At 38.2% G+C, this 25118-nt stretch overlaps 1 protein-coding gene across 3 annotated transcripts in view; it reads right to left on the minus strand.

Annotated features, from left to right (window-relative positions):
• CPNE3 (copine 3) overlaps positions 1-25118 on the minus strand; it is a 33680-nt gene that overhangs the window by 8329 nt on the left and 233 nt on the right. Inside the window, exons 1-14 of one of the 3 annotated variants that reach the window (XM_068933103.1) lie at positions 25027-25103; positions 15534-15673; positions 14750-14929; positions 13483-13557; positions 12808-12879; positions 11874-11957; positions 10081-10170; positions 5658-5756; positions 3194-3280; positions 2565-2624; positions 1484-1617; positions 999-1053; positions 846-897; positions 285-418 (exon numbers count right to left, since the gene is read on the minus strand). In XM_068933103.1, the coding sequence (XP_068789204.1) occupies positions 285-418; positions 846-897; positions 999-1053; positions 1484-1617; positions 2565-2624; positions 3194-3280; positions 5658-5756; positions 10081-10170; positions 11874-11957; positions 12808-12879; positions 13483-13557; positions 14750-14929; positions 15534-15665 (1254 nt within the window). In that variant the 5' untranslated portion in view covers positions 15666-15673; positions 25027-25103. Of the gene's footprint in view, positions 1-284; positions 419-845; positions 898-998; positions 1054-1483; positions 1618-2564; positions 2625-3193; positions 3281-5657; positions 5757-10080; positions 10171-11873; positions 11958-12807; positions 12880-13482; positions 13558-14749; positions 14930-15533; positions 15674-24487; positions 24726-25026; positions 25104-25118 lie in introns of those variants that run through there. The other 2 variants (XM_009674682.2, XM_068933104.1) reach the window with 2 other exon arrangements.

Genomic DNA, 25118 nt, shown 5'->3' on the forward strand with positions numbered 1-25118 from the left:
CGGACTTCTTTGCAAATAAAAATCTGCAGCTCTTTACAAAATTGTTTTCCAGGAGAACTTCAGCTCCCTGAAGAGTTTAATTCAGGAGAGAAGTGCTGCACACAACCTGCAAGAATGAGTTAGCCTTTATCTAGTTTTAAGGATACCAAACACAATTACACAGGGTAAATGGCAAGCTGTCGAAACAGGCACACTTACAAGCTTAAAAGAGAGAAATACTATATATATAGCAGGGAAACAAAAATATTAAGAAAAAAATACACACGCTATGGTAAAGAACTTACAGATGCTGTTTGCTGCTGTGTAGCTGCAGCAGCAAATCTTGCCACGTGGTTTATAATTGGAGAAAAATTGGTTGGCCCATATAACTTCACTTGAGGAAGACAAGCCCGATACGCGTCAACAATGCCTTGGATGCCTAGGGAACACACACAGTTTCATCTTAATTTTTCATATTGAAATCGTCAGTGAAGTAGAATGAAGTGACATGTCAACATGAGAGAGCTGTTCCCAGCCTACTTATACTGTGCCCCAGCTGTTCAAAACATTTCTTTCATAAATCATTATAGGACATACCAAATGCTATCTCTAATAACTAACATATTTGTTAGAAGATATGATTAAGCTCATCTATTTAATTAGAGTAATATGCTTCACAATTCACCTTTCAAATATTTCTATCCTCTCATGCCCATAGTTTAATATTAGTTTATATACTTTTTCCAGCATAAATCGGTATCATTGACATCCTCGCTCCTAGAGTTGTGTTAGTAATGCCAGGAACACACAGGCATCCATTACCTCATATCATTCCAGAAAAAGAAAAGGTTACTTTTCAGACTTACCATTACAGAAGGGGTTTGATGGGTTGAAATTTAATGGGAACTCATGTGACACCTATCAATACATGAAAGAGGGTTAGGACTGTATATACCATAATCTCCTCCTGAATAAATGCTTTTAATTATCTGATGTGGTGCATTTACATATTCCATTACCTGAAATGAAGGAGGCACCTGTGCACCAAATCCAAAGGCTGGAAACATTTTATCTCTAAGAAAAGCAATTTAAAAGAAAATGAAGTGAGTGCTTTACTTTAAAAGCTGTCATAGCTCAGTAAATTGAGCTAATCAGTGCTGCTTTTATCATTAAAAATGCTATTTATTAAGAACTAAGAGGGAAAATTAAGTTGAAATTTCCCTCTATAAACACGTCTAGGACCAAAAAGTCTTTAACACCAACTCAGCAAGAATTCAAACTTTTGTTCAAATTAATGCTGCTATATACATCACAGATGAAAACTCCTGCTTGTCTGCTGTCAGACATAAGCAGAGCAGTGATTATGAAGTCTCTTTAGCCCTTTGTTCAGGTCGAAAACTTTCATTCTGACATATTTGTTGGTATCTTCCACACTAAAGCCTGATTTAAAAAAAAACACCACAAAAATGTACAGATATTTAAAAAAGGACAAATCAAAACTTACGTATCATAGTCCTGAATGACCATTCCTACAGACCAAATGGCTGTTAGGTATTCATTAACTCCATTAGGGCTTAGGTAATGCAGAGAGTCTGGGGAGCGAGGATCTCCATTGGAGCCTGTAAAATCTATCCCCACCTGTCAAATGCAGTGTTTATATCAAATTGCTGTTAGAGGAGAAACTATGTTTCTAATCTCAGCAAAGTTAAGGTGAAAGCCAAGACAGCGTTATAAACTCTGCTTACGAGAACACACAAAAATCCAGCAGGCACAATACTCAGATGCAGGTTTCTTGGAATATTAATATTTTCACAACAATGTCACTACAAAAATGGCAAAAGCTGTGCATCCCTCAGAAGGGGTGGAATGCCTTTTATCTGTAAGGTTCTGGCTGTGTTTACTTTCAGTTAACACTCACAGCAGCTCTTCAGTATCTGTGAAGTTAATTTCATCTTATTTTTTTTACCATATACACCTTTAGCCTCCTAAGCAGATTGACCAGAGATCACAGAATAGTTTTTTCTCCGACCTCAGGAGATCATTTTCTCTAGATCAATAATAAAGCGTACTGCTAAGGTGAAGAACTCTTAATGTTACTTATGCCACATTAGGTTTATGAATTAAACAACTTAAGGCCTAGATCCCATATCACGGCTTCTGTGTGTTGCTTTCCTTAGTCACGGAGCCTTGAAAACGACCATCAGGGTTGATGGGGACCTTGCAGGCAGGGGAAGGGGGAAAAATAAATAAATAAATAAATAAAACCCATTCATGAAAAGAGAGCATAAAATAAATCTAATCATCAGAGAACTTTAAATTTCTCCTTGGTCTCCATCTACACAGCTCAACCAGTTCCTACTAAAGATAACTATGGGTTCAGAGCTTTGTACCAATGGCAAAGAAAACAATTTTTGGGAAATAAAGTACCTGGACTCTGGAAAAATGGCTCCCCCCCACTCCCTCCCATGTTACAGAACAAAAAATACAATAATCAAATAAAGAGCACAGCTAGCATGTTTCAGGCGGCTCCAAAAATTGAACAGCTATTTTATATAAATATATATAACAATATATAATTAACTTACTGTGAAATTCAGCTGACATCCACCCATGATATAGTCAAGGAATGTACATTCTACTATGATCTAAAAATAAGAGACAGGAATTTTTCAGAGGGGAGAAAAATAAGCATTACTGGAACAACTTCTGAGGTCCCAGATTTGTTGTCTTGCATAGCACTGCTTTTACTCTCTAGGTATCCCTCCACCACTGCAGCGAGGATATTTACAGGGCGTGCATCACAGCACATCGGAATCAAGACTTTCACAAAATTACAGGCAGATAAACAAAGCAGCTACAAAACCATCATCATTTATAACATAATATTAAGACAGACTTAAACAGATTATAACTCACTATAATATGGCGAGTTGGGAAACATAACAGTGCAGCAATGGCCTTACAAATTGGTAAGCGACTTTTGCCATATGTACAGCAACTTTAATAAAGTTGGGGGACAGCGGAGGACATATACTTCTTTCAGCTGTCAAATATTAATCTGTCTCCTTATATAAATCAGAGCCCTTAAACATTCTATAGGTCTATAACTTTCAGACATTTTATAGTTTCAGACATTTTGAGGGTAAAGGCATACTATATCAGAGCTGTTACCTCTGAACACTTATAAACAGTCACATCAGAATATATTACTGACCTCACAGTGCTTAACGCTCACAATGCCAGAGTTTTTATAGCTTTTTTTCTTCTGTCTTTTCTTTTCATTGATGCATTCAAATTCAACCTATGTGAATGTAAAAATGAGAAAAGCACAATAAATATCATTTATGCAACACATTCAAAAATTCTTCATTCTACGATTGATCCTTTTGCCTTATATTAAAAATGCAGTTTATCTCACTGTCAAATAAGTTAATTCAGCATGCTCAAAAATCAGTAAGAAAAAAAAATTATCAGGACAGAGAAAAACGCTAATCCTCTCTCTACCAAAAGCTTACAGAAAGATTTACTTAGACAAGTGTATTTCAACCAGCTGAAGAAATTATGTACCATTTTTGCTCTGAGGATTGTGCTAAAAATTTTCTCTTTGGTAAAGGCAGGGTGACTCAGCTAAAGCAACAGAGCTCCCAGCAGCAGTGGCACTAACATACAAAATAAAAGGTACTTATCAAAGCCTTCCAAAATCAGTTATTCAGGCTTCACAAACTAAACCAATACCTTAAGCTAAATTTGGGATCAAGAGCTAGCTATTGCGCATCACAAAGTATCAGGCAGTCATGATGGCATGTATTTGGTACATAAATAGTCCAAAGAAGTATTCCAGACGCATCTTCTGGCTTGGAGCCAGAAAAAGGCTCCACTGCTCTGTTTTACTTTAAAGTAAGAATAAAAAAGTAATCTTGCAATTAATCTCAACAGAAAAAAGGTACAGAATGTACTAACAAGGCTAGCACCTGAGAAGACTGTATGCTTCTTCCTTGTCCCTCTAAAAGAATTTACTGAATTTTCCGGATATTTCACTTCCTAATCAGCATCACTTCCATTTCATGGAAGTTGTCTTTCAGTGTCTTTTTTCTGTGGTAAGGGACTGGAGCGAAAGGCTGAGCGAGCTGGGCCTGTTCAGTCTGGAGAAGCGAAGACTGAGAGGGGATCTTATCAGCATGTACAAGTATCTGAAGGGAGGGTGCCAAGAGGATGGGGCCAGACTATTTTCAGTGGTGCCCAGTGACAGGACAAGAGGCAACACGCACAAGCTGAAAAACAAGAAGTTCCATCTGAACAAGAGGAAAAAGTTCTCGACTGTGAGGGTGACAGAGCACTGGAACAGATTGCCCAAAGAGGTAGCGGAGTCTCTTTCCCTAGAGATATTCAAAAGCTGTCGGGACACAATCCTGAGCAACGTGCTCTAGCTGACCCTGCTTGAGCAGGGGGGTTGGACTAGATGATCTCCAGAGGTGCCTTCCAACCTCAGTCATTCTGTGATTCTGTGATACGATGACAGTTGCACAGGTACTCACTAACATTGGCCACAAATATATAGCATGAACATAACTTTCATAATCCTTCAACCACAACTCAATGCCTGGGGAAAATAAATACATCTTGGCGGGGGGAGGAAATCTCAGCAATTCTCCAGAAGTTATCCATTCACTTCAGTCTTACAAGCAGATCAGCATCTTGAGGACTGAGCACCACACCCATGCTCATCTCAAGTCACTTCAAAGGAGTTGTGCCAAACTTTCTGTAGGTGCAGCTGAGGGCAGAATTGTAAGAATAACTAGAGATTACCACTGGAGTCTATGAAGTCAAACTCTGACTTGCACTGGAAACATTTTACAGACGTTATCAAATAACTCGGATCATGCGGGACTAGAGATTAGTCTCCTTTAAAAGTGGAAGAATCCTGGAGCATGTTATTTATCTGTGCTGCTGTACATCTTTGCTCCATCCTATTGACACAGGAAAAGGCTACTTTGAATAGGGATAGCCATGATTCTCACGAAAACTTTCTTTAAGCATTTCCAAAACCAACACACGCAAATTATAACTTAAAAACCATTTTCTTTAAATTCACAAGAGATCCTACCTATTATGGGGTCTCTAGGACAGAAATTAAAATAGTTATTTGCATTCCCAAAGAGCCTTTATACATCAGGCTTCACACTGCACAGGTACTCACGATCACGTTCTTACAAAAAAATACATGTGCTTGAAAACGTGAATGTACAGAGTCTTGCACTGTTCAAAAATTTTGCATATTCACTGAAGTATGCATTACAGTCGATGAGTGCCACCCTTGAAATAAAGGATAAAGTACAATCTGACAGATACTACAAACTTCTTCCTTTTAACTGCAGTGAAATTTGTACTGCATTCTTTATTCTGCTGATCTATATTTTCTGATTTCTGCATTTTTACGAATCAGTGAAATTTGTTTGGGCTGAAGGCTGGGTATTTACACACTGAAAACTAACCAAAATATAAACCTTAGGAAAGTAAATTCATATTCAACTCCAAGTCCACCTCAACTATATTAACATTGTAGGCTGTAGCCTAATACAACTTAGATATTGGCAAATGAAGTGATGCAAGGTTAGCTCCAAAATGAGAAAGACAACATAATAAAAACACACTGGCAGCTTAGACTATACAAGACTTACAGGTGAGGACCGAGATGCTTCCTTCAGTTTTGACATCGTTGTTTGAAAACTTCCTATGAGATCATGAGACCCATCACCATCATAGTCATAGCACTCTACCTGAAATTAACCATTATTCACTGTCAGTAGCAGCAATATCTCTATCAAAGTAATAAATATTGCAATGGCATTTTTATACAAACCTGAATATATACAACACTCCTGAATCTCTTGAAACACGGCATTTCCCACGTGCTACAGGCTTACCGTGACATAAGCAACCAAAGAGCAAAGAGTCCAACAATTTGGTAAAAGCCAATCTACTCGATTTCAGAAGAGATCGTCCACCGAAATCCAGGAGAGTTGAGAACACTCAGCAGTGCACAGGATCGGGTAACATCAATTCTACTGAAATGCACTGGTGGTGGTGGGGGGGGGTGTTGGGAGAGTAGGAAACCAATCTCTAGGTCTTTTACTGTCATTATGGATTAGGAGACTTGATTTTTCAGAAGTATTAAACCCTTGTAACTTTTCTTAAGCATCCAGCTAAAAATTCAGCAAATCAATCACAAAGTAATTAGCAGAGCTTATTAATACTCTATTAATCTTCAAGGTTACTCAGAATTTGTAAGTGTATGAAGGTTTAGCACTAAATTTAGAAACTAGACATGAGATTTTAAGATTAGCAAATTTAAACAGTCTCTATGATCCACTTTTCATAGATCTGAATTTGTCAACTAAAATCTCTCTTCCTGTATTCAATATTCAATCCTAAGGCTTTACTATTCAATCGAGCTGTCGTTGAACATCTCACCCCCACCAAAGGGGGAAGAGCAAGTAAAAAGCTAACAGTTATTTCTATTTGAGATCCTTTCAGTTTAAGCCAGCGTAATGTTATTACTGTTGCTTTAACTTCATAACGTCCTCAACTTTTGCTTCTTAAAAGCTGAAGTTAAGAACGTGCCCCAGCTGTCCTCCTGAGTAAAAATTTGTGTGTATTTAACTATAATAGAATATGCTACTTCCATCCACTTCTGATATTTTATTTCAGTTTAGCAAGATAGACATGCTGGTTAACTTACTTTTAATTAATCAAATCACAGAAAAATATTAAAATAATAAAAATCAAGAGTCAAGCTAGGAATTCCCCTTTATTTGGGATCAAAACATAAGTCCTCAGAAAATTTTTCTTGAATATATATGGCTTGATCCAAACAATGGTCTTGAAGTCCTTCTTTCCACTCTGAACAAAATCCTATGCTATATTCAAGAAAAATATATTGCATTACTTGCCCTTTTCATTTAGGAATAACATAGCAAAATGAGTAACTGCAACACACACTGGAGCTTCTAAGAGAAATTAACTTTCTGGAAAGAAACAACAATGTTGAAGTATAAAATATAATGCGTAAATTGCAAGCGCTACTCTATGGAAAACACGCCTCTAAATGTTGCAGTTTGCACTGCTTCTACAGTATCTTGAATACACTGATAAATAAATAAAACACATGCACATGCACTGATCATCAACTTAAATCTCATACAAGTAGCCACAGCACCAAAAGATTTGATGTGTGCAGCAGATGTGATGTAAATTCTTTTGAATGCTGTAAATTAAGCCAATCAGATACTCAGCTAAGTGCTTCAGTACTTGAAATTTAAAACTGAAGATATTTCCTGGGCCAGGAGTTATGACACTTGTTCAAAGTTAGCACTGTTATTTCTTTCTCTTTTTCAAAGGATCAAAACTTGTCGTGCTTCATATATTTGATTCATCTAACCCAACACACGTTTTCCAATATTGTATTTCAAATATTTAGCCCAGGTAAGACAAAAATATTCTTTTTTCCCCCTACATATGCTCTCTTGGACAGGTGATAACAGGGATAAAAATGCATTCATGTATTCCCCAACAAAACTATGCATGCTTGCTCCAAGTGACAGGCTCACATTTTCAGCGCATAAAAACTTCACCAACTCACTGCAAACACATTCACATGAAATGTAGATACAAATCCAGAAGATACAGTATCACCTTGGTTTGTGCGTTGCTCTACATACACAAACTAAGCCATTCGATAGGTGAAAAGCCACTCATTAGGGAAAAGTTGGTAAGTGTTTTTACTTACTATGAAAAACAGCCCATTTCGTATGCCGCTGTGTGCGTATAAAAGTGTTAAAGCATTGTTTATTCATTCAACACTATTATAATACTATGCCATTTGCATTTTAATGTTTGAAGTGATAGTTCTCAGATTTCAAAGTTAAGATGTACCAGAAGTCAGAATTCAGCCTACTGCCTGCAAGTCCGTAACAACTGTCAGTAAAATCAAATTTCCTCTGTAAATAAATCTATGTTTCTAAGGTAAGATTCCAAAGAATTGTCATTATTAAAATCTGATAAGGCATTATGATTTCGTTTCGGATGATCCTAGAGTGGAGAATAACTCCATCTTAATAGAATTCTTTTCTATAGTTAATAGATCTATAGACAGATAAAAAAGATGTATAAAATAGATCCACAGTTAATATGTTTGTTTACTAAAAAGAGAAATATGTGTACAACATATGGAGAAGCAAGAGCTGTCACTGCTATTTTGGGAAAAAAGAAAAAGAAAGGAACAAGGAAGTAAAAAAACAGAAGCAGCAATGGAAGCAGCTTCTGAGGTTCTGTGCTTGTAAAGCTGTTCATTACTCTGCTCTGTAATTATATATTTTAATCTATACAGGTGCTTGTAACACTCACATCCCCGTGGCTGTTAAGCATTTTCCAGGAATGCCTCAAGTCGTACTACTAATATCTGTCACATGCAACTCATGTTCTCATCTGTCCTTTCCCAGAGGGAGAACAGTGAGTGTAGTGGTTTGTTTCATTTGTTTTTTAATATTAAAATACCAGGTTGCTAAAATGCTTATGTTAGCCTAAAAATTACATTTTGATTCTGATTGGTTGTTTTGCTTCAATTCCATCCCTAAACTAAGGGAATTCTTGAACAAAACCATTCAGAAGAAACATAATTAGTTCAAGTTAAGATTCAAAACACAGGACTTAAAAGACCAGCCCCAGTAAAACTATCACTTCACAGATCTGCTTGACCTTCTGACAGAAAGTTCAGTTTTATCTGAGGAGCAAAGTTACTGGTGTACCATTATTCCAGATCTTCTGAGAAAGGGAAATAGCTTCAGCAGATGGTCCTCAGTCCCTGTACAGTCTTTCAAGGCCAACAGAACAGAATAGAATGGTTCAAGGGGCCCTCAAGGGAAAATAATGTTTTTTAGGACTAGGGCTGCAAATAGAAGAGCTCTGTGTCTTCCTTGCTGCCTTCTTTTGAAAGGACTCTGAGCTAGATGCTAAATTTGCTTGAGAAGGAAGCCTGCCAGTTGCATACAGAAGTTTTCTTCACAGAAATTGCTGCTGACTCAGTCTGGACTTGAGACCTAGGCTTTCATATCACACTCACTGTACATCCCAGTTGCTTGAGCCAGTGGTCTACTAGATCATGTAGGCTCTAGTTCTCAGGAGGTTCAGGATCTCAAGGGCAGGGAGGAACCCCTCTTTCAGAGTAGCCTCAGTCAGCGTCACAACCTTCAATCCTAACAAGATTAATTCATAGGCTAGAAAAAATTATAGGTCAGATTTACAGGACTTATTCAAAGCGTACAGAACTGAGTGGAAAACATTATATTCCAGGAATTCAGTCAGACTGCTCATTAGCTGCCGTGAAGGAGCAGATCCAAGCTGTAAGAGCAGCATTCCCAGATGACTGCAATACTTTCACATAAGCAAGGTGCCCTTGCAGTTTAAAAGGAGGCCAACAGAAAATCTCTTCTGACTGACAAAACGGGCAGAGCATAGACTTTCTTCCTCCTGAACCTCTTCTGTAACAATGCGTCCAAGTTTCTCTCCAGAGGTCAGAGAAAAAAAAAAAATCAAGAAAATATAACTGGCAAATAAGGAGGAAGGACTTTCCTGATTCCAGGATGATAAAGTTTTTGATTCTTGCCCTGTAGGGGATGAAACTCACCTTCTGGCCCCACCATTTGGGCAGGGAATAGGAGAAAAAAGTAAAGGACAAGGCCCATAAATATTCTTAAATTCCATGCTTCAGCTCAGGTGCCTAAAGACTTTAGAGCAAATAGCTTTATGGAGACAAATAAATATGCTACCTCGAAAACAGCTGCATTTTGAAATGTTTTTTTGAAAAGATATTATAATTTTTAATTTTTTAATTACTAATTTGTATGCATCACAAATGGGAGATGCCCCCCCCCAAACGTGCCTACAGCTTTGTGACTTTCAAATACATAATAAAAGGAAAAAAAAAACTTTCAATTTAATTTGAAACAAAAAGAAATACCTAGAATAACACATTTTTCATTTAGTACATTTTCTAAAATTTTTTTAAATATATTCATAAGATTACATGCATTTCTTATACATTACCTTGATTGACTTATCCATGTCACTGTAACACAGAGAATTGAGAGAGATTTTAAATGGCCTCCAAACAGGATTCAAGTTGTTTTTAATAACCTATAAAAATGTCAAAATAGTAGTATTCACAGAAAGCAGAAAGGAATCATCATAACTGCCCCCACCATCACGCCATGACTCTCATAGGCAAAAAATGTTGACTAATACTGCTGCCCATCACTTCCCACAATCCAAATCCTAACATATATGACTTAAAACAATGACCAAAAAAAAAAAAGATTCTAACATGTAATATCTTTGTCAGAACCAGATGACGTCTTTTCAAATCGGTATTTTCTAGATTACACTGTGCTCTACTACATCACACAGCTACTGCTTTGGAAAGAATTTAAGATTTCACTACCTTTAGGAATACACTGATACTGGTAGAGTCATCAGTGTACAGAAACATGACTTACCAATAAAAGCATAAAAAAAATTAAATTGGAATTTTTGAATAAATCAAAGCTCTGGAGATTTCATTTCACTCTAGTCAATGTTTATTGTGAAATGTCACTTCTGAAAAATATTTCCTCCGAAAATTCACGGTGCACTTAAGCAGAAATAGCACATGAGAATAAGAGGGTATTCTGCTGCATGCACGTGTCTCACAAGGCAAAAGCTAAGTGAGTGATATTTAGGAATGATACTGATAGATCTGCAGAATTTGTCAACTAGGAAGCGTCCATAATATAAAACACTCTCTAAATATGACTGAAATCAGAAGAAATCGTCCCTTGAAAGTAATAAAATGATTTTATTTAGAAAAAGAAACCACAGACAACAAGCAATACTTAAGTTACACCAGAAAACTTCCAGAGTGGGTGGGGTGCACGTCACAAAAGAAAAAATAATTATTTTGAAAAATCAAAATAGTAAAAAATAGTAAGGAGTAAATTATGTTAGCAACTTAACAGGGTTTTTAAAATCAGTAACATATAGAACTAATCTTCCAGCTCTTATTACACCAGAAGAGCAAATTCTAGATTCATTATTTAACTTGAAGATGACTGGAATCCTCCTGAACACGATACATTTGTGTGTGATACATTTTATGCAGAAAAACCACCTCACAAGAGAAACATTACTTTTATAAACCACATACAGCAAAGATTTAGATTTCTTTGATCTCAGGTGCTTCAAAATTAATACAGTCACTCCTTCAAATCAGCATAGTACCTAAGTTTTGATCAGGGCCTGAGTTTCTACTACAGTGAGACATTTTGTACGTGCTCCTACTCTTTCAGTCGCTGAACCGCTGCACCTCTCCCTAGGTGGAAGTAGCAGCAATAGGCAGGACTCAGGCACGTTTTCCCTCATTCAGTTTTATTCTTAGCTTGTCCTTGCTAAGCAAGCATTCAGCATAATTATTTTCATTACATTAGGGAGAGGTGACCCTGACTCGAGCAGAACAGCATGAGTATACCTAAGTTCAGCACAGAGAGTAGCGCCGAGACAAATGTTGTTTCTTTCTGTACATCCAGCACCTTTTCAAAACATTTTTTATTTTCTACTAGATTTCAAAAAGTAAAAGAACAACAATATTCTCCCTTAAAGGAGGATGGCCTAAGACAAAGAAAGAGAAAAGTAGACTTTCTGTCATATCAGAAAGTCAGTAGAACAGCTGAGATAATTTCTACCACTGGTTTGTATGCCAATTATCAGACCATTCTACTTTTTGTAAGATGCTGTACTTCTAGTGGTATGACACACTGAAAATCAAATTACCTCATCTTCTAGGCTGTTGACAGAAAATATCCTACCTCTGTTCTGTGAACCATCACCCAGTTTCCATCTCCAGTCTGCTTGTGGAATTCCAGATAAGGATCTGACTTTCCAAAAAAATCCTGTATTTAAAGAACACACAATTATCCCAGAACAGCCTGCGGCATTAATGTCATTAAATGCTAGTTAAAACACACTTAGATTAACAACAAATATACTAAAGAGTCAGAGAACAAAAACTTCTTGTTGTTCAGAGTAAGAAGTTTAAGTCAGATTACATTAGCACCTGATAAGGAAAACAGGGCATGTCCTTTACATTTAAGATAAAATTCTGTAGCGTCTACAGAGCAAGTATCTGATAGTTCAAGCAAATTCAAGGGAGTTACTTATACTACTAAGTAGTCAGGGAGCTGTTTAGACTACCTAAGTAGCTGGACAGTAAGGAAAGGAAGGATTTGATCTAATTTTAAAAAGTCTCATTAAATCTACTAGAAAAAAAGTAACACTTTTTTCCATTATTAAAATTATTTTTAAAAATTCTTTTACATATAGTAATTTCAGCCAGTCCAAAACTATTTAACATAACAGATGCGGGTGCTTTAAGAAACATTGCATATCCGTGCCTGTAAGTACATTTTATCATTTATTTTAATAACTTTACAGGTAATCAGTTACACAACTATTCAAATTAATGGATATACAAGAACTCCCTTATCTTTTTAATTAAATACAAAGATTTACATTTAAATGGAGGAGTGCTGTTCTAGGAATATCCCTGCAATAGTTATAATTTATTTCAAAGCAGTCAATGTCATTCGGAAGTTATCTTTCTTCATTTTTCTTCCAGTGTAAGCAAAATCTTAATGGACCTGATTACTTCAGCAAAACATAAGAATGAACATTTTAATTTCCCTCTTTTGACAGGATTCCAATTTTGCTGTTTCTATGATGAAGCAGTAATCACTTAAATACCTTATTGTCCAATTTCCTTGCTTCTACTTCCAATACAACTACTCTGTTATCCTTCACTTCTTCTGCTGTAATCTAGATAGACAAAGAAAATAACAAAGATTAGCTATTTTATATTCAGAGACTATGTTGTTTTCTCGCACTGTTCACAACACTCCTACAACAGCTCCAAAAAAAACCATTTTTACTCAGAAAGAAAGCATTAAGAAATAGGGAAAAAAGAACAATTTGATTTCACATTGGGACTGATTACACATCACTGTCTGAAATACACTTCAATTCAGTATTTAAGAACGATGACACTGGCAACTAAAGATGCTGCCCAAATAGCAGGACATCAGACGCTTTACTCTAGCCCTACCTGACTTTGAAAACTTTCCAGTACACTTGGAAGTGGTCAAGAGCCTAACGAGATACTGGCAAATGCATAGATATTTTGCCCCATGAGCTTTGTCCATTCTCCCTTGCTGCTAAAGATGCGCACAGTGAGTCTTCCAAATGCAGAAGCTGCACAACCCTCCCTTTTGATAACAAAGGAACGTTCAATACAAAAAAAACCCAGAATGCTGTAAGATATTCTTTCTAGCACTGTGGATTAGACACGCTGGGTTCAGGTCACAAAATAAAAACAAATAAACAATTTTTAAGGAGAAAAGTTGAGAAGAAGTATCGTCTTACCATAATACTTCCTCTTCCAGCAGGTCTGCCATTTTTAAGTACCAATGGTTTTGTTAAAGTCTTGTTAGAAACTATCTGCCAAAAAAGAAGTTGAGCATCAAGCATTATTAGAGCAATCAAGTAGTTTTTCACTATCTCATTTCATTCATTCGAGGTATTTTCATTTTAGGAATGTTTCCTTTGTCATGAAAATGACAGCATTAAATTTATTTCCCATTTTCTGCTACAGATAAATAGATAACACCTGATACATTTCAAAATTAGGAAATATATATATATGCAGATGAACACATGCAGAGTCTGAGGAGCAGAATGAAATAAAATGCCTTATAGCAACATGATACACATACGTGGACAACAATAGTATCTTAACTTACAATCTTAAGTCGTTCCTACATTTTTCATAAATACCATTTAATATACACGCAAGCCACGTCTCATAAACAGCTTCAGCAAACAGATTTATAAAAAACAATACGCTTGTCACACAAATAAACGTCAGCCTCCTCCTGCAGTTTCTAGTTGACTTTGTTGTATCCTGTCAAGGCACTGTTTTTGCAGAAGACTGTCTACTCATTCTCTAGGTTTTTCTTCACTGTAAGAATGAATGACTAATTTTAAATTGTTACTTGATTTCATTTCACAATGCCTCCTTCTTCCTAATGTACTTTAAATAAAATACTTTACACTTGGGGGATGGGAGGAGGGATTGAGAAGACTTTCCTGAAACGACATGACTTCGGATCTACTAGAAAAGAAGCTGCCGGAATGAGACAGCAACAATAGTGAAATTTTATAGCGAAATGGAGGTGACAGCAACAGACCAGAATCACTGCTTGCCTTACACAGAAAGCAATCATTATCAAGATTAATATGGCCCTTGTGAATATTGTGAATTTGTACACTGTCATACACTAATTCCTTTATTTTTGGAGCAAACAAGTAAGAATTTGAGTATCAGCATAAATAACTAGCATAAATAACTAACAATTACTATTTTGCGTATATTGACAGTCCCTCTACTTTTAGATGGCAATCTGGACAGTCACCATCCTAGAGTACATTTCAGGGTATCATCTCAAGATCTTTTGCAAATAGAAGGTATATACTGAACTGAGGCTGGGAAAAAAATAAAGGGAATTCTATTTTCAAGTTACAGTACACTGCCTACACAAGAACATAGTGATAAATTTAAGATAAAAATGATTAATGATTTGCAGCAAGCTTATATAATCTTAATTCCAAGGGAAATCATCTGCATACTTACTTGCCCCAGCGTACACTCAAATTCTCCTAGGAAATCATCATCACTCAGATCAAAGGTCTTGTTGTCAATGTCATATATCCCAAATTTAAGTTTCTGAACAAGCTCAAAATAATAATCAATTAGGAATTTCTTGGAAAACTTTGGGTTCAAGGAATTCTTAATTCTTTCTGTGCGATCAACCTGGAGGTAAAAAGATAACACTTTACCCAGAATTTCACTAGCCAGTACAAACAACTACAATAAGCACCCAAATCAAATCACTTATTATTAAAGACATTCAGAAGAATCTTCTTTGAGTATAAAGACACATATTCCTACAAGCCTTTTCATCAACTATAACTAACCACTGTCTGTTACAAAACCTACTGCTTTGAGTCTGAGATATCTGAGGATTTCTTTTTCTTTGCTCCTTGTAAGAAGTATTTACTCCCAGGTAGGAAAGACCAACATAAAGATGGCGTATTACCAAATCCAGAATGAGACCACAGTTTCGGAGTACTGTATTTATAAAAGCATGCTTAAGCACTGGAAGGCTTCTGTCTGTCCAAATATGATTAGAGGAAACAGAACTAAAAAGAGTAAACAGATGTAAGTACTTCTTAAAAAAGAATTCTTAGTGTGCTACCTGTATACCTATTACAGACATAATAGTCTAATGAGAAGTATTCAACGGAACTAATAAATAGAAAAAATATTTTAATGAAATTTTATGCTCCAGTGTTTGAATAGGTCCAACAAATTAGACTACATTTTGAGTAGGATAATGAGAAGCATCACACTTTACCTCATACCACTGCTGACCACTTGTGTTCTGGAGAAGCACACACAGCGGGTCTGACTTGGAACCAACATCTTTATCCAAGAGATTAGTGCAGGCAACAGTCAGCTCCACCTTTGTCACACACTGTGCCGCCATTTGTTAAGCTAGAAAGTAGCAACAAAAATCATCATTAAAAATGGATTAAAAAGCAAACATTGGAAACTTAACAGTGCATTATTCCTCTGACTGACCCTTAGAATCATTAGCTTGGCAGAGTGAGACCTGAGGCTCTAAAATGCCACCTTAAAGATTTATAACGTACTGACATTATCAAGATCACTGTCACACTCTTGGTTTTACCGCACAGGGATAAAACTTCTTTTCAAAAACTGCATATAAGAAATAAGATCAAGTTTCTCAGAATGCCTGAGGACCCACACGGAAAACAGACTACACCACCAAGAAAGCACAGTGGTTCAAACTATTGACAATAAAGTTTGTCACACATTTTCATGCCCAGGTGTTTAGAACAACAAGTAAACGCTAAAATGCATCCTGTAAAATATGCATGAATGCCAGCATTTTACAACATAGCTATTAATAAAACCTCAAAGAATTAGAAAAAAAAATAATATTAAATACTCCCCTACCAATCCTCTGTAACAAGCCATGAGCTTGGCAGGAACTGGAAAAGTAGTTAAGTATTTACTGTGGGTAAAAGGAATAGATGGTCTTGCCTTAATAGATCTTTAAGACAAAATATAACTTTTGTAATAGGGATAAACAACTCTAAAGTCAAGTAACAAATTAGGAGGAAGTGTTGTTTCTGGGGCTCATGAAAGAATAAAAAAAATAAAAAGGCTTTCTCACATTTCCTCTGAAGTATCTCAGTAATTCTCTACCAGAACTAAGATTATACTAGCAGATAATTAAAAATCTATAAAACAGGTTATCATTATCAAGTATTAATCTCACCCTGGGATAACAGGCATTTTCAAATTGAACTAGGTCTGAGCAGCAGACGGACTCTTTTATATCCAGTCTCCCAAGTATACTCCAAAGGAATACAGTTGATCTTTGTTAACACCTCTTTGAGAAATGAGCCTCTGCAGTACAATTGCCTCTGACTCAGAAAGCAGTACTAAAACTCCCAAATCTTCCCAGAGATCCACCTTCAAAAGCAATGTATCTTGGAAGTTCCCAAGCCTCTTTACCTTCACATTCTCTTTCTCTACAGTAACAGTCCACAGTTTAGATGCAGGATCCTTCTGGATCACCTGACCTTGAAAATGCATGAGAGGCAAAAAGGAATAAGGAAGGAAAGGCGTTTGCTTCTATCTAGCCAGTTCACTTCCATCCACATTGTAGCCTATCTGAACCTGAAACTACATTTAACCCAACCTCTCTCTTCTCTTCACTGTATTCATATGATTTTCAGTGAAAAGGAATTTATTTTAGAGATAAAACAGGAAAGAAAGAAAAAGATAGCAAAGAGGAATAACTAACTGAAAACAGGGAAAAGAAAACTCTGCAATTAAAAGAAACCTCAAAAAAACTCCGTCTATTTCAGTAGGCCATGTTTCAAACCTTGCCTCTTCACCTCTGTTTTGCTGACTTACAGATGGGACTCTTTGGGACTGCTAATAGAACATGCACAACTGCTGAAACATCCATGCACATGCATTATTTATAAGCAGCACAACAGATTTATAGAAATCCTCCTATACCTTCCAAGAGCCTAAATGAGATTCCACCTTTGAGCGTTCTTTCGTCCTCTCACTTGATCAAGTTTTGGTCACAGTATTCAGGGTAAAAAAGCAAAGCTCCAAGTATCTAAGTTGTTTTTAAGTCAATGTTTTTGAGCCTTAGAAAGGATATCGCTAAAAAGCGGCCTGCTCCCCTTTTCCTGGTTCTCTTTTTATATAGGTATTTTCCGTTCCCTATTCCTTCTCTGGCTGCCAAACAAAGCTCATTACAGGTTAGTGGCCTTGCCCACAGAGTCCAGTGCAGAACAGAGCAGGACTCCTTAACGGCTGTTTACAGAAAAGCAACTTTAGGCTGACAATATGATGTTTTAATCCCCAGTGATGTTACAACAGCGTGTACAAAGGGTTTTCCTGAAATGAAAGAGAATTCAAACTTGGATTAGGACATACTCTCAAAACAGTCAAAATGTTTAGAGTTTCAGTCAAGTTAGAGCAAGAGGAGTAAGGTAAACCTTACCGAAGGTTAAGCTTGTGAAAAGATGCTTAGTCACATTTATTAAATATTGCTTCCAAAAACACTAGCAAACCAGTCAACCTAAACGTTCGGTCAGTTTTTCTATTTAGCCTTTGCGCGTCCCTCTCCTCCCCATTTCTCTTACGCTACAAGCTCTTTCACACATGAACATTTTGTGATTTCCTCTCCGTATTTCATTGCCTCTCCCACTATGCATCTAATTTGGGAAGACAGCAGATTTAGCAGAAGAGGTATGTGCAAACAGCATCCTTTATCACACGGAGAAAGAAGGAATAAACAAACTGCTCAGTATCCCCTCACTGAAATACAAATGCTGCTAATAATAATTGGGCTGACAGTAGCTAAAGGATTCAACTGCTTATAAGAACATGCATTTATCTGAGTGGAGGACACTGAATTTGAAAAATAGATACAAAAACAAAACCTGCCAAGTCCTGAGATGGTCCTTTACTCTGTCCATCTCCAATTTTGCAAAAGGCAAGATGAAAATAATGTAAGTTATTTTCCTTAGAGATTTTGAAAATATTAGGAACAAATACTTATATAATTGAAGAGGTCTGTAATATTTTTTAAAGCAATTGAAGAAATATGTTTATTTTATTTGAAAAAAAGACACTATGTTTCTCCACAAAAAATGCAAGACTGATGTTTTCATATTATATGGCTGTATCCAACCTTATTTTTAATAAAATAAACATAAAAAGATAACAATATACTTACCAGTGTGGAAAAGTCATACTTCATTAATCTAAAATACAATATTTATGGTAGTGAAACTTTCAACACAGGTATAAACAACAGATATTTCTCTCGCAACATTGTAGTCATTACAGAACTTGCTGGGGTCATGCAGATACTCATGTGCAAAATCAGAAATCTTTTAAACAGCAGTAGCTGTTGGAGCTCTGCACATAGTCTATAAATCCTCATAATCCCATACGGTGTAAAGGGGAGAATGACCACAGCTCCACCCCATTATTCTCCTGTTTGAAAGCCTATGTCAGCCGACACGTGAAGGACAAGAAGGCGATTGGGAGTAATTAGCATGGATTTACGAAGGGAAAATCATGCTTAGCCAACCTGCCAGCCTTCTATGACAAGATGACTAGCTTGGAAGATGACGGGAGGGCAGAGCATATCATTTATCTTGGCTTCAGTAAGCTTTTTGACAGTCTCCCGTAACATCGTCACAGACAAACTGATGAAGTACAGGCTAGCTAAGTAGACAGAGAGGCAGACCGAAAATTGGCTGAAATTTGGGGCTCTGAGGGTTGTGATCAGCAGCACAAAGTGCAGCGGAGGCCAGTCACCAATGGCGTACTCCAGCGGTTGGTACTGGGGCCGATACTGTTTAATATCTTCATTAGTGACCTGCATGACAGAACCGAGTGCACCCTCAGCAAGTTTGCAGACGATACAAAATGGGGAGGAGTGGCTGATACGCCAGATGGTTGCGCTGCCTTTCAGAGGAACACTGACAGGCTGGAGGGATGGGCAGAAAGCAACCTCATGAAGTTCAACAAAGGGAAATGCAAAGTTCTCCCCTTCTGAGGGGGAATAATCTTATGCACAAGCACAGGCTGGGGGTCAACCAGGTGGAGAGTAGCTTTGCAGAAAAGGACCTGCGAATCCTTGTGGACAACAAGTTAACCAGGAGCCAGCAACATGCCCTTGTGCAAAGACAGCCAATGGTATCCTGGGCTACATTACGAAAAGCGTTGCCAGCAGGTCGAGGGAGGTGATCCTTTCCCTCTACTCAGCCCTGGTGAGGCCACGCCTGGTGGGCTGTGCCCAAATCTGGGCTGCCCAGTACGAGAAAGACATGGACATACTGAAGCAAGTCCAATGAAGGGCCACCAAGATGATTAAGAGACTGAAGCACTGCTCATAGGAAGAAAGGCTGAGAGAGGTGGACTGTTCAGCTTGGAGAAGAGAAGGCTTGGGGGGCTTCAGATCAATGTTTATAAATATGCGGTGGGAACGTTTAAAGAAGACGGAGCCAGATTCTTCTCAGTGGTGCCCAGTGACAAGACAAGAGGCAACGGGTACAAACGGAAACACAAAGAAATTCTATCTCAACATAAAATAAGCACTTTTTCACTGTAAGGGTTGTTGAACACTGAACAGGTTGCCCAGAGAGGTTATGGAGTCTCTGTCCTTCCCAGGAACATTAAGCATTTCCCATGAACCTGGACAGAGGATAACACGGAAATAAACAAATTATGTAGATATGCTATAAAAATGAAAGTCTTGAACCAACCCTAATCTTGAGATAATGAAAGTGGTGAAGCTTTACTGTCCTGAACATAAAATTAATGCAATTGTTCAGTCTTCACTTTTTCAGACAGGACTAAGACGCCACTTCCTGCAAATAGGTATTTTTCTAGTAAACATCTCTAGGCCTGTACTCCTTGGAACATCCTCTACAGCCTCTCAGATAAAGCAACCACAGCACTTCTCGCAACAGCCTTTCACGAGAAGGAGTCCAGTGAGGAGCTGAGACAAAGGCGGACAAAATAGGAATTGAAGAAAATAACCTGGGTGACAACATCCATCTAACAAATAAAACCTGCAACAACGCTTAATACACAATCTCAGTATCGGCCTCTACCATCTCTTTGTAACTGCTGCATATGCTAACCATGCACAAGCAGAGAACAAGAACATATGTCTAAAAAAATTGTCACTGCTACTTTAAGAAGCAGACAATCAAAGCGTGACAAACAAGGATGCTTTCCTCCACTGAGGGGGCTAGTAGTGACACAATTTGTAATATGACACTGAATTGCATATGTATGTATGTGTGTATATATATATATACACACACACACACAAATATATATTCCCAAAAAAGGCTTAACATAACCCTTCAACTCCTAAGGAAAGAGACCACTTCACAAGATCTATCATTTCATATAAAGTTAAAAATGCCAAGAGAAATTCATAACCTAATGTCATCACTGTATTTGAATGTTAGAGGCTTCTCTGAAAATCGTACCTTCAAATCTCAATTCTGGCTCCTCTTTTTCTCTCTCTTTACAGGTAAAACAGTTGATTAAGAATCACGCAGAACCTTCAGTATAAGTTATATCTTGTCAAACTCACAATCCAGTATGCATTGAGGAACTATATGGTTCTTAACTGAACAAGTGGAATTATGCTGATAAAAATAAGACACTGTGACCACCCAACCCATTTTATTGTGGAATATGCCCAGCAAAAATAAGAGCTAGTGTTTAAGAAATCTGAGGCATATGAGTGTGTGAGAAGGTAGAATTTGTTTTCTCTGTGGGCAATGAATCATCTGTTTACACAGGCTTCATCGTATTTATGCTGTTCAAATATTTATCTACTAGACTGGTAACAACATCAGAGGAACAAGTCAGACAACTATTTATAGATAGATGCTGTATATAAAAATGTATGATTAAGTTACTCTGCCAAATAACATATTTAGAATGTTTTTTTAAGAAAAATCACATTGGATAGACCAGAAACTATTAATTTGATTTCCAGGACTCCTGTCCACACAATGACTTGGAAATAGCCATTTCTGAACACTCCTTTGTTGACCCTCTTATTCCTGAATACACGTGTTCACTTATTAAGTATATATTTAACACTGAGTGTTCTCTCCAGCATCAGCATCCTCTCCGCAGAAAATCTTCTAATAAATTTAGGTGATGTTTTGATCTCAGCTAGCTGAACTATAAAAGTTAGTATTTGGCCCTGAACAAGACAGTTAAGAAACACAGATCTCCTGACTTCTAAATATATTTTATTGCATTAAATAGACAGCATTCAGGCAGGGGAAAATGGGTTTCTTGCGCATATGTTTTATCAGAATATTTGTCTGTCAATTCCTTACTGAAAAGGATATCACGCACCCTGAACAGTATCTTAAACCATGTCTTTTTATTGCAACATCTACGCACAAAGCCACTGACTGACTTTACATAACTAATGGTAGCTGGAAGAAAGAAAAGAAAATACCTAACTAAAAGTTGCTGAGTTTTATTGCAAAAACGAGATGCAAGTGATCACATGTTCTAGACTAATCCTTCTTATAGTCCATTTCAAGTCTGGCATGCTGTGACCACGCTTCGTTGTTACAAATACCAGTTTTAAAAATGAATTTATGGTAAATTACTGCAGAGGCCTGCCTGGGCACCTCTTAGCAGAAGCCTAAAGGTTCAATAGCATCATAAAAATGTGAAAAGAAAAGGAAGTTAAAAGAATTAGAAAGACCAAGAATTCCTATTCCCATACAGCCATCGAAGTAACAAATGCATATATACACTCTGGTTCTTATTAAAGTCAATAATCTGTTGAACATTTGTACATGTCCATGTATTGAAAATTTATGAGAAACTTAAAGTTATTTACTGTTAGAGAATAAAGTACAATGTAATTCAGTCATTAAAACCAAAAACAAAAGAGCCTCCGAAGAAAAACCCTTAAGCTTTTAAGAATGAAGACGAGATTACTGGTCTTTACAGATTACAGACTACCCTTCCCCATTCAATTAATACTTTTTTCAAAAAGGTGAGTGTTTTATATTAAGTAGACTAAAATCAGTGGCTTGCAAGCTCCCATCTTGGCTTTTGCACTAAGAAACCTATGCTTTCCTCTGCTGCTAAAGGTTCTCTAAGACAATACAGTAAATATATTATACTATGCTAGTCCGGTATATTATTCAGGATAAATCATAAAGCTACCTTCAAACTGTGAATCACAAATTCACACTTTGCAATAGCATAGATGCATTTCTAACCTTCCTACAGCCTAACAGCTCTCCACTCAACTGTCCTTGACTTCCAGATTGTACCAGGCACTCGCAGACTTCATGCACTGTTCCTGGGAGGTTTCATACAGACTCTGCATATACATATACAATGGCTCCGAACACACACAGCAAATCTGCCACTTCTTTGAACCATTATGTTATTTTGCTAATAAGCCTCCTGGGTCTGAGAAGCACCAGAAGCAAGCTGCTACCACCAGGACAACTTATTCAGCTGACTCCTAAGCACCTCTCAGATAGAGCACAGTGTGAACAGGTGCACCAGATCCAGTCACAGGATCTACAGGACACAACCTTCTTTCAACAGTGGAAGAAAGTATGGAGCAAATGATCCAAATCATTAAGACCATTTCTTAAACAGAATCTCAGACCCAGCAAACCAGCCCCAAAACTCCCACATGCAGAAACCCCTCAAACACTTAACAATGTCCTTTTTAAATGTCAGAACAACAGCATCTCATATAAAGCAGTATAAAAATAAAGCAAAGACATTAAATACAAAACAATAGTGAGAACCATAATTCTATTATTTGTCTACTTGTTTCAACATGCCACATCACAAATTCAAATATGGTGCTAGAAGCAGCTATTATTTTTCTTAAGCTAATTGATTCAAGAATAGAAATAACTGTAGAATTTAACAGAAACCAATACTCACACCTACCAACTCTGTCAAGTATTATTTATGTTTAGAAGAGTCCTAACTTTCACTGAAAAATGACAGATTAAGGAAGGAAAGAACATATCTCACCAATTGTGTCCCTAAATAACAGGTGTTTCTCAAAGGAAATTATGGTAATAATGGCATCTACTTTGCCAGAAGAACTTTAAATCAGAGTAAGGAAAAATACCAAATTCCAGCCCAGGTAATAACATTCACCCAGCTGTTGAGTTGGGATTTTAGTTTTAGATAAATTATTTCACATTTACCCCGAAAGACAGACCTTCAGCGTCATTTGTACAAAACAACTATTACTGTACACGTACCATGGCTTCCCTTTCGCCTTGAGTTCTGGAAAAACGCTAGTGTCTTGGGTATAACACGAGGCAGTAAGAACACAGCACTACAACAATGTAGGTGTAAAAAGCTTTGGAGTTTAGGTAGATGACAGCAGTAAGAGTTTACTTATTTGACTTACTGGAAGGGGACTTTTCAGCTTTTCAACAGCTGAAATAAAATCAGTCTAAGTCACTTATAGTGGATTTGTATAGATTAATGCTGACATATTTGACACAAACAAGTTATATTTATTGGAGAAACATTCAGTTTTCCCTAACATCACAACACACACAAAAAATAGACTTCTGTCTTGTTCCTCCTGCTCTTTTCTATGCCTGTCTTCCTTCTTGTAACAAACAGTACTTGCTTAGGGCAGAATACTGCATGCTCTTTAAAAAAAGATCTCCTTTCCTTGATTATATAACCAAATTTAAAATTTAAAACCTCAGTTAAAAAAAATAAAAAATAAAGAGAGCAACATTAAGGTTGAATCTAGTTACTTGAACTAAACACACATTTTTCTACCACCACAGAAATATCTTTTAACATTCAGCTTTTAGGGACATAAAACTTCTATGAAAACAAATGTGACACCCAGTTCTGGAGGCAGAGATACCCTACCATGAGGGCTCCTAATGCACTTTAAAGATACGAGAACGAAAGAAAAGGTGAAGATCGTTCATATTTCACCTCTACCCCAGCAGAGGCGTCAATTCTGACGATGCGTACGCACATCAGCTAAGTTTTGCCTTACATAAATCTCGCAACCATATTAAAAAATGCTCTTAACAACAGCTCAGTAAAAACAGGGTGTTCCCCCAGAAAGGGTAAGGACTCCTGCGAGCACCCTTTCCGAAGGGCGAGCCTAACTCTCGCCTCGGACTCGGACACCCTGGCAGGCAGGCTCAGCCCGACCCCGCGCAGCTGAGCTACCTGAGCGGCCACGACTGCGACGCCTTGTTCCTCGAGGCTTGCAGCAGCCGCTCTCCCAGCCCCCTCAGCCAGCCGCGCAACAGGAAGCTCGCCAGCCACCTGAGGGCAGGTTTCGCAAACGCAGACCGTTAGGCCGGTCTCGCAACCGCCGGGCGGCCGCAGCGCGGGCAGCAGCCGCCCCCGCCCCTGAGCGGGGCAGTTAATACACGTCTTCGCACTGTGAAGCGAGGACAGCGCTCGCCCACCGCGGCTGCCGGCGGAGAGATAAGGAGCGGGCAACGGTGCCCCGCGGCGAGGACGGGGCCGGGCGACGGCCCAGACGGGCACCGGCTCCACCGCGAGGGCAGCCGCATCAGCGCCCCCTCGGCGGGCGGGCCCGCACCGCACCGCGGCGCGCGGGGGCCCCGCGAGGCCACAGGCCGCCGACCCGGGCCCCCAGCGGGGTGCCTCGCCCTCAGGCCGCGCCCGCCCGCCCCGGGCGGCAGACCCCTCGGTGGGACGACGACCACCGCCACCGCCGCGCCCCGCAGCCCCCTCACCTGCCCGAGGCCGCAGCCAGCGCGCAGGCGGTGCCCGCCCGCGGCCACGCCCTCGCCGCCCCGCGGCGCATGCGCAGAGCTGCCCTCCCTTC

The sequence above is a fragment of the Struthio camelus genome, chromosome 2 (genome assembly GCF_040807025.1).
Source record: "Struthio camelus isolate bStrCam1 chromosome 2, bStrCam1.hap1, whole genome shotgun sequence".
Taxonomy (NCBI): Eukaryota; Metazoa; Chordata; class Aves; order Struthioniformes; family Struthionidae; genus Struthio; species Struthio camelus.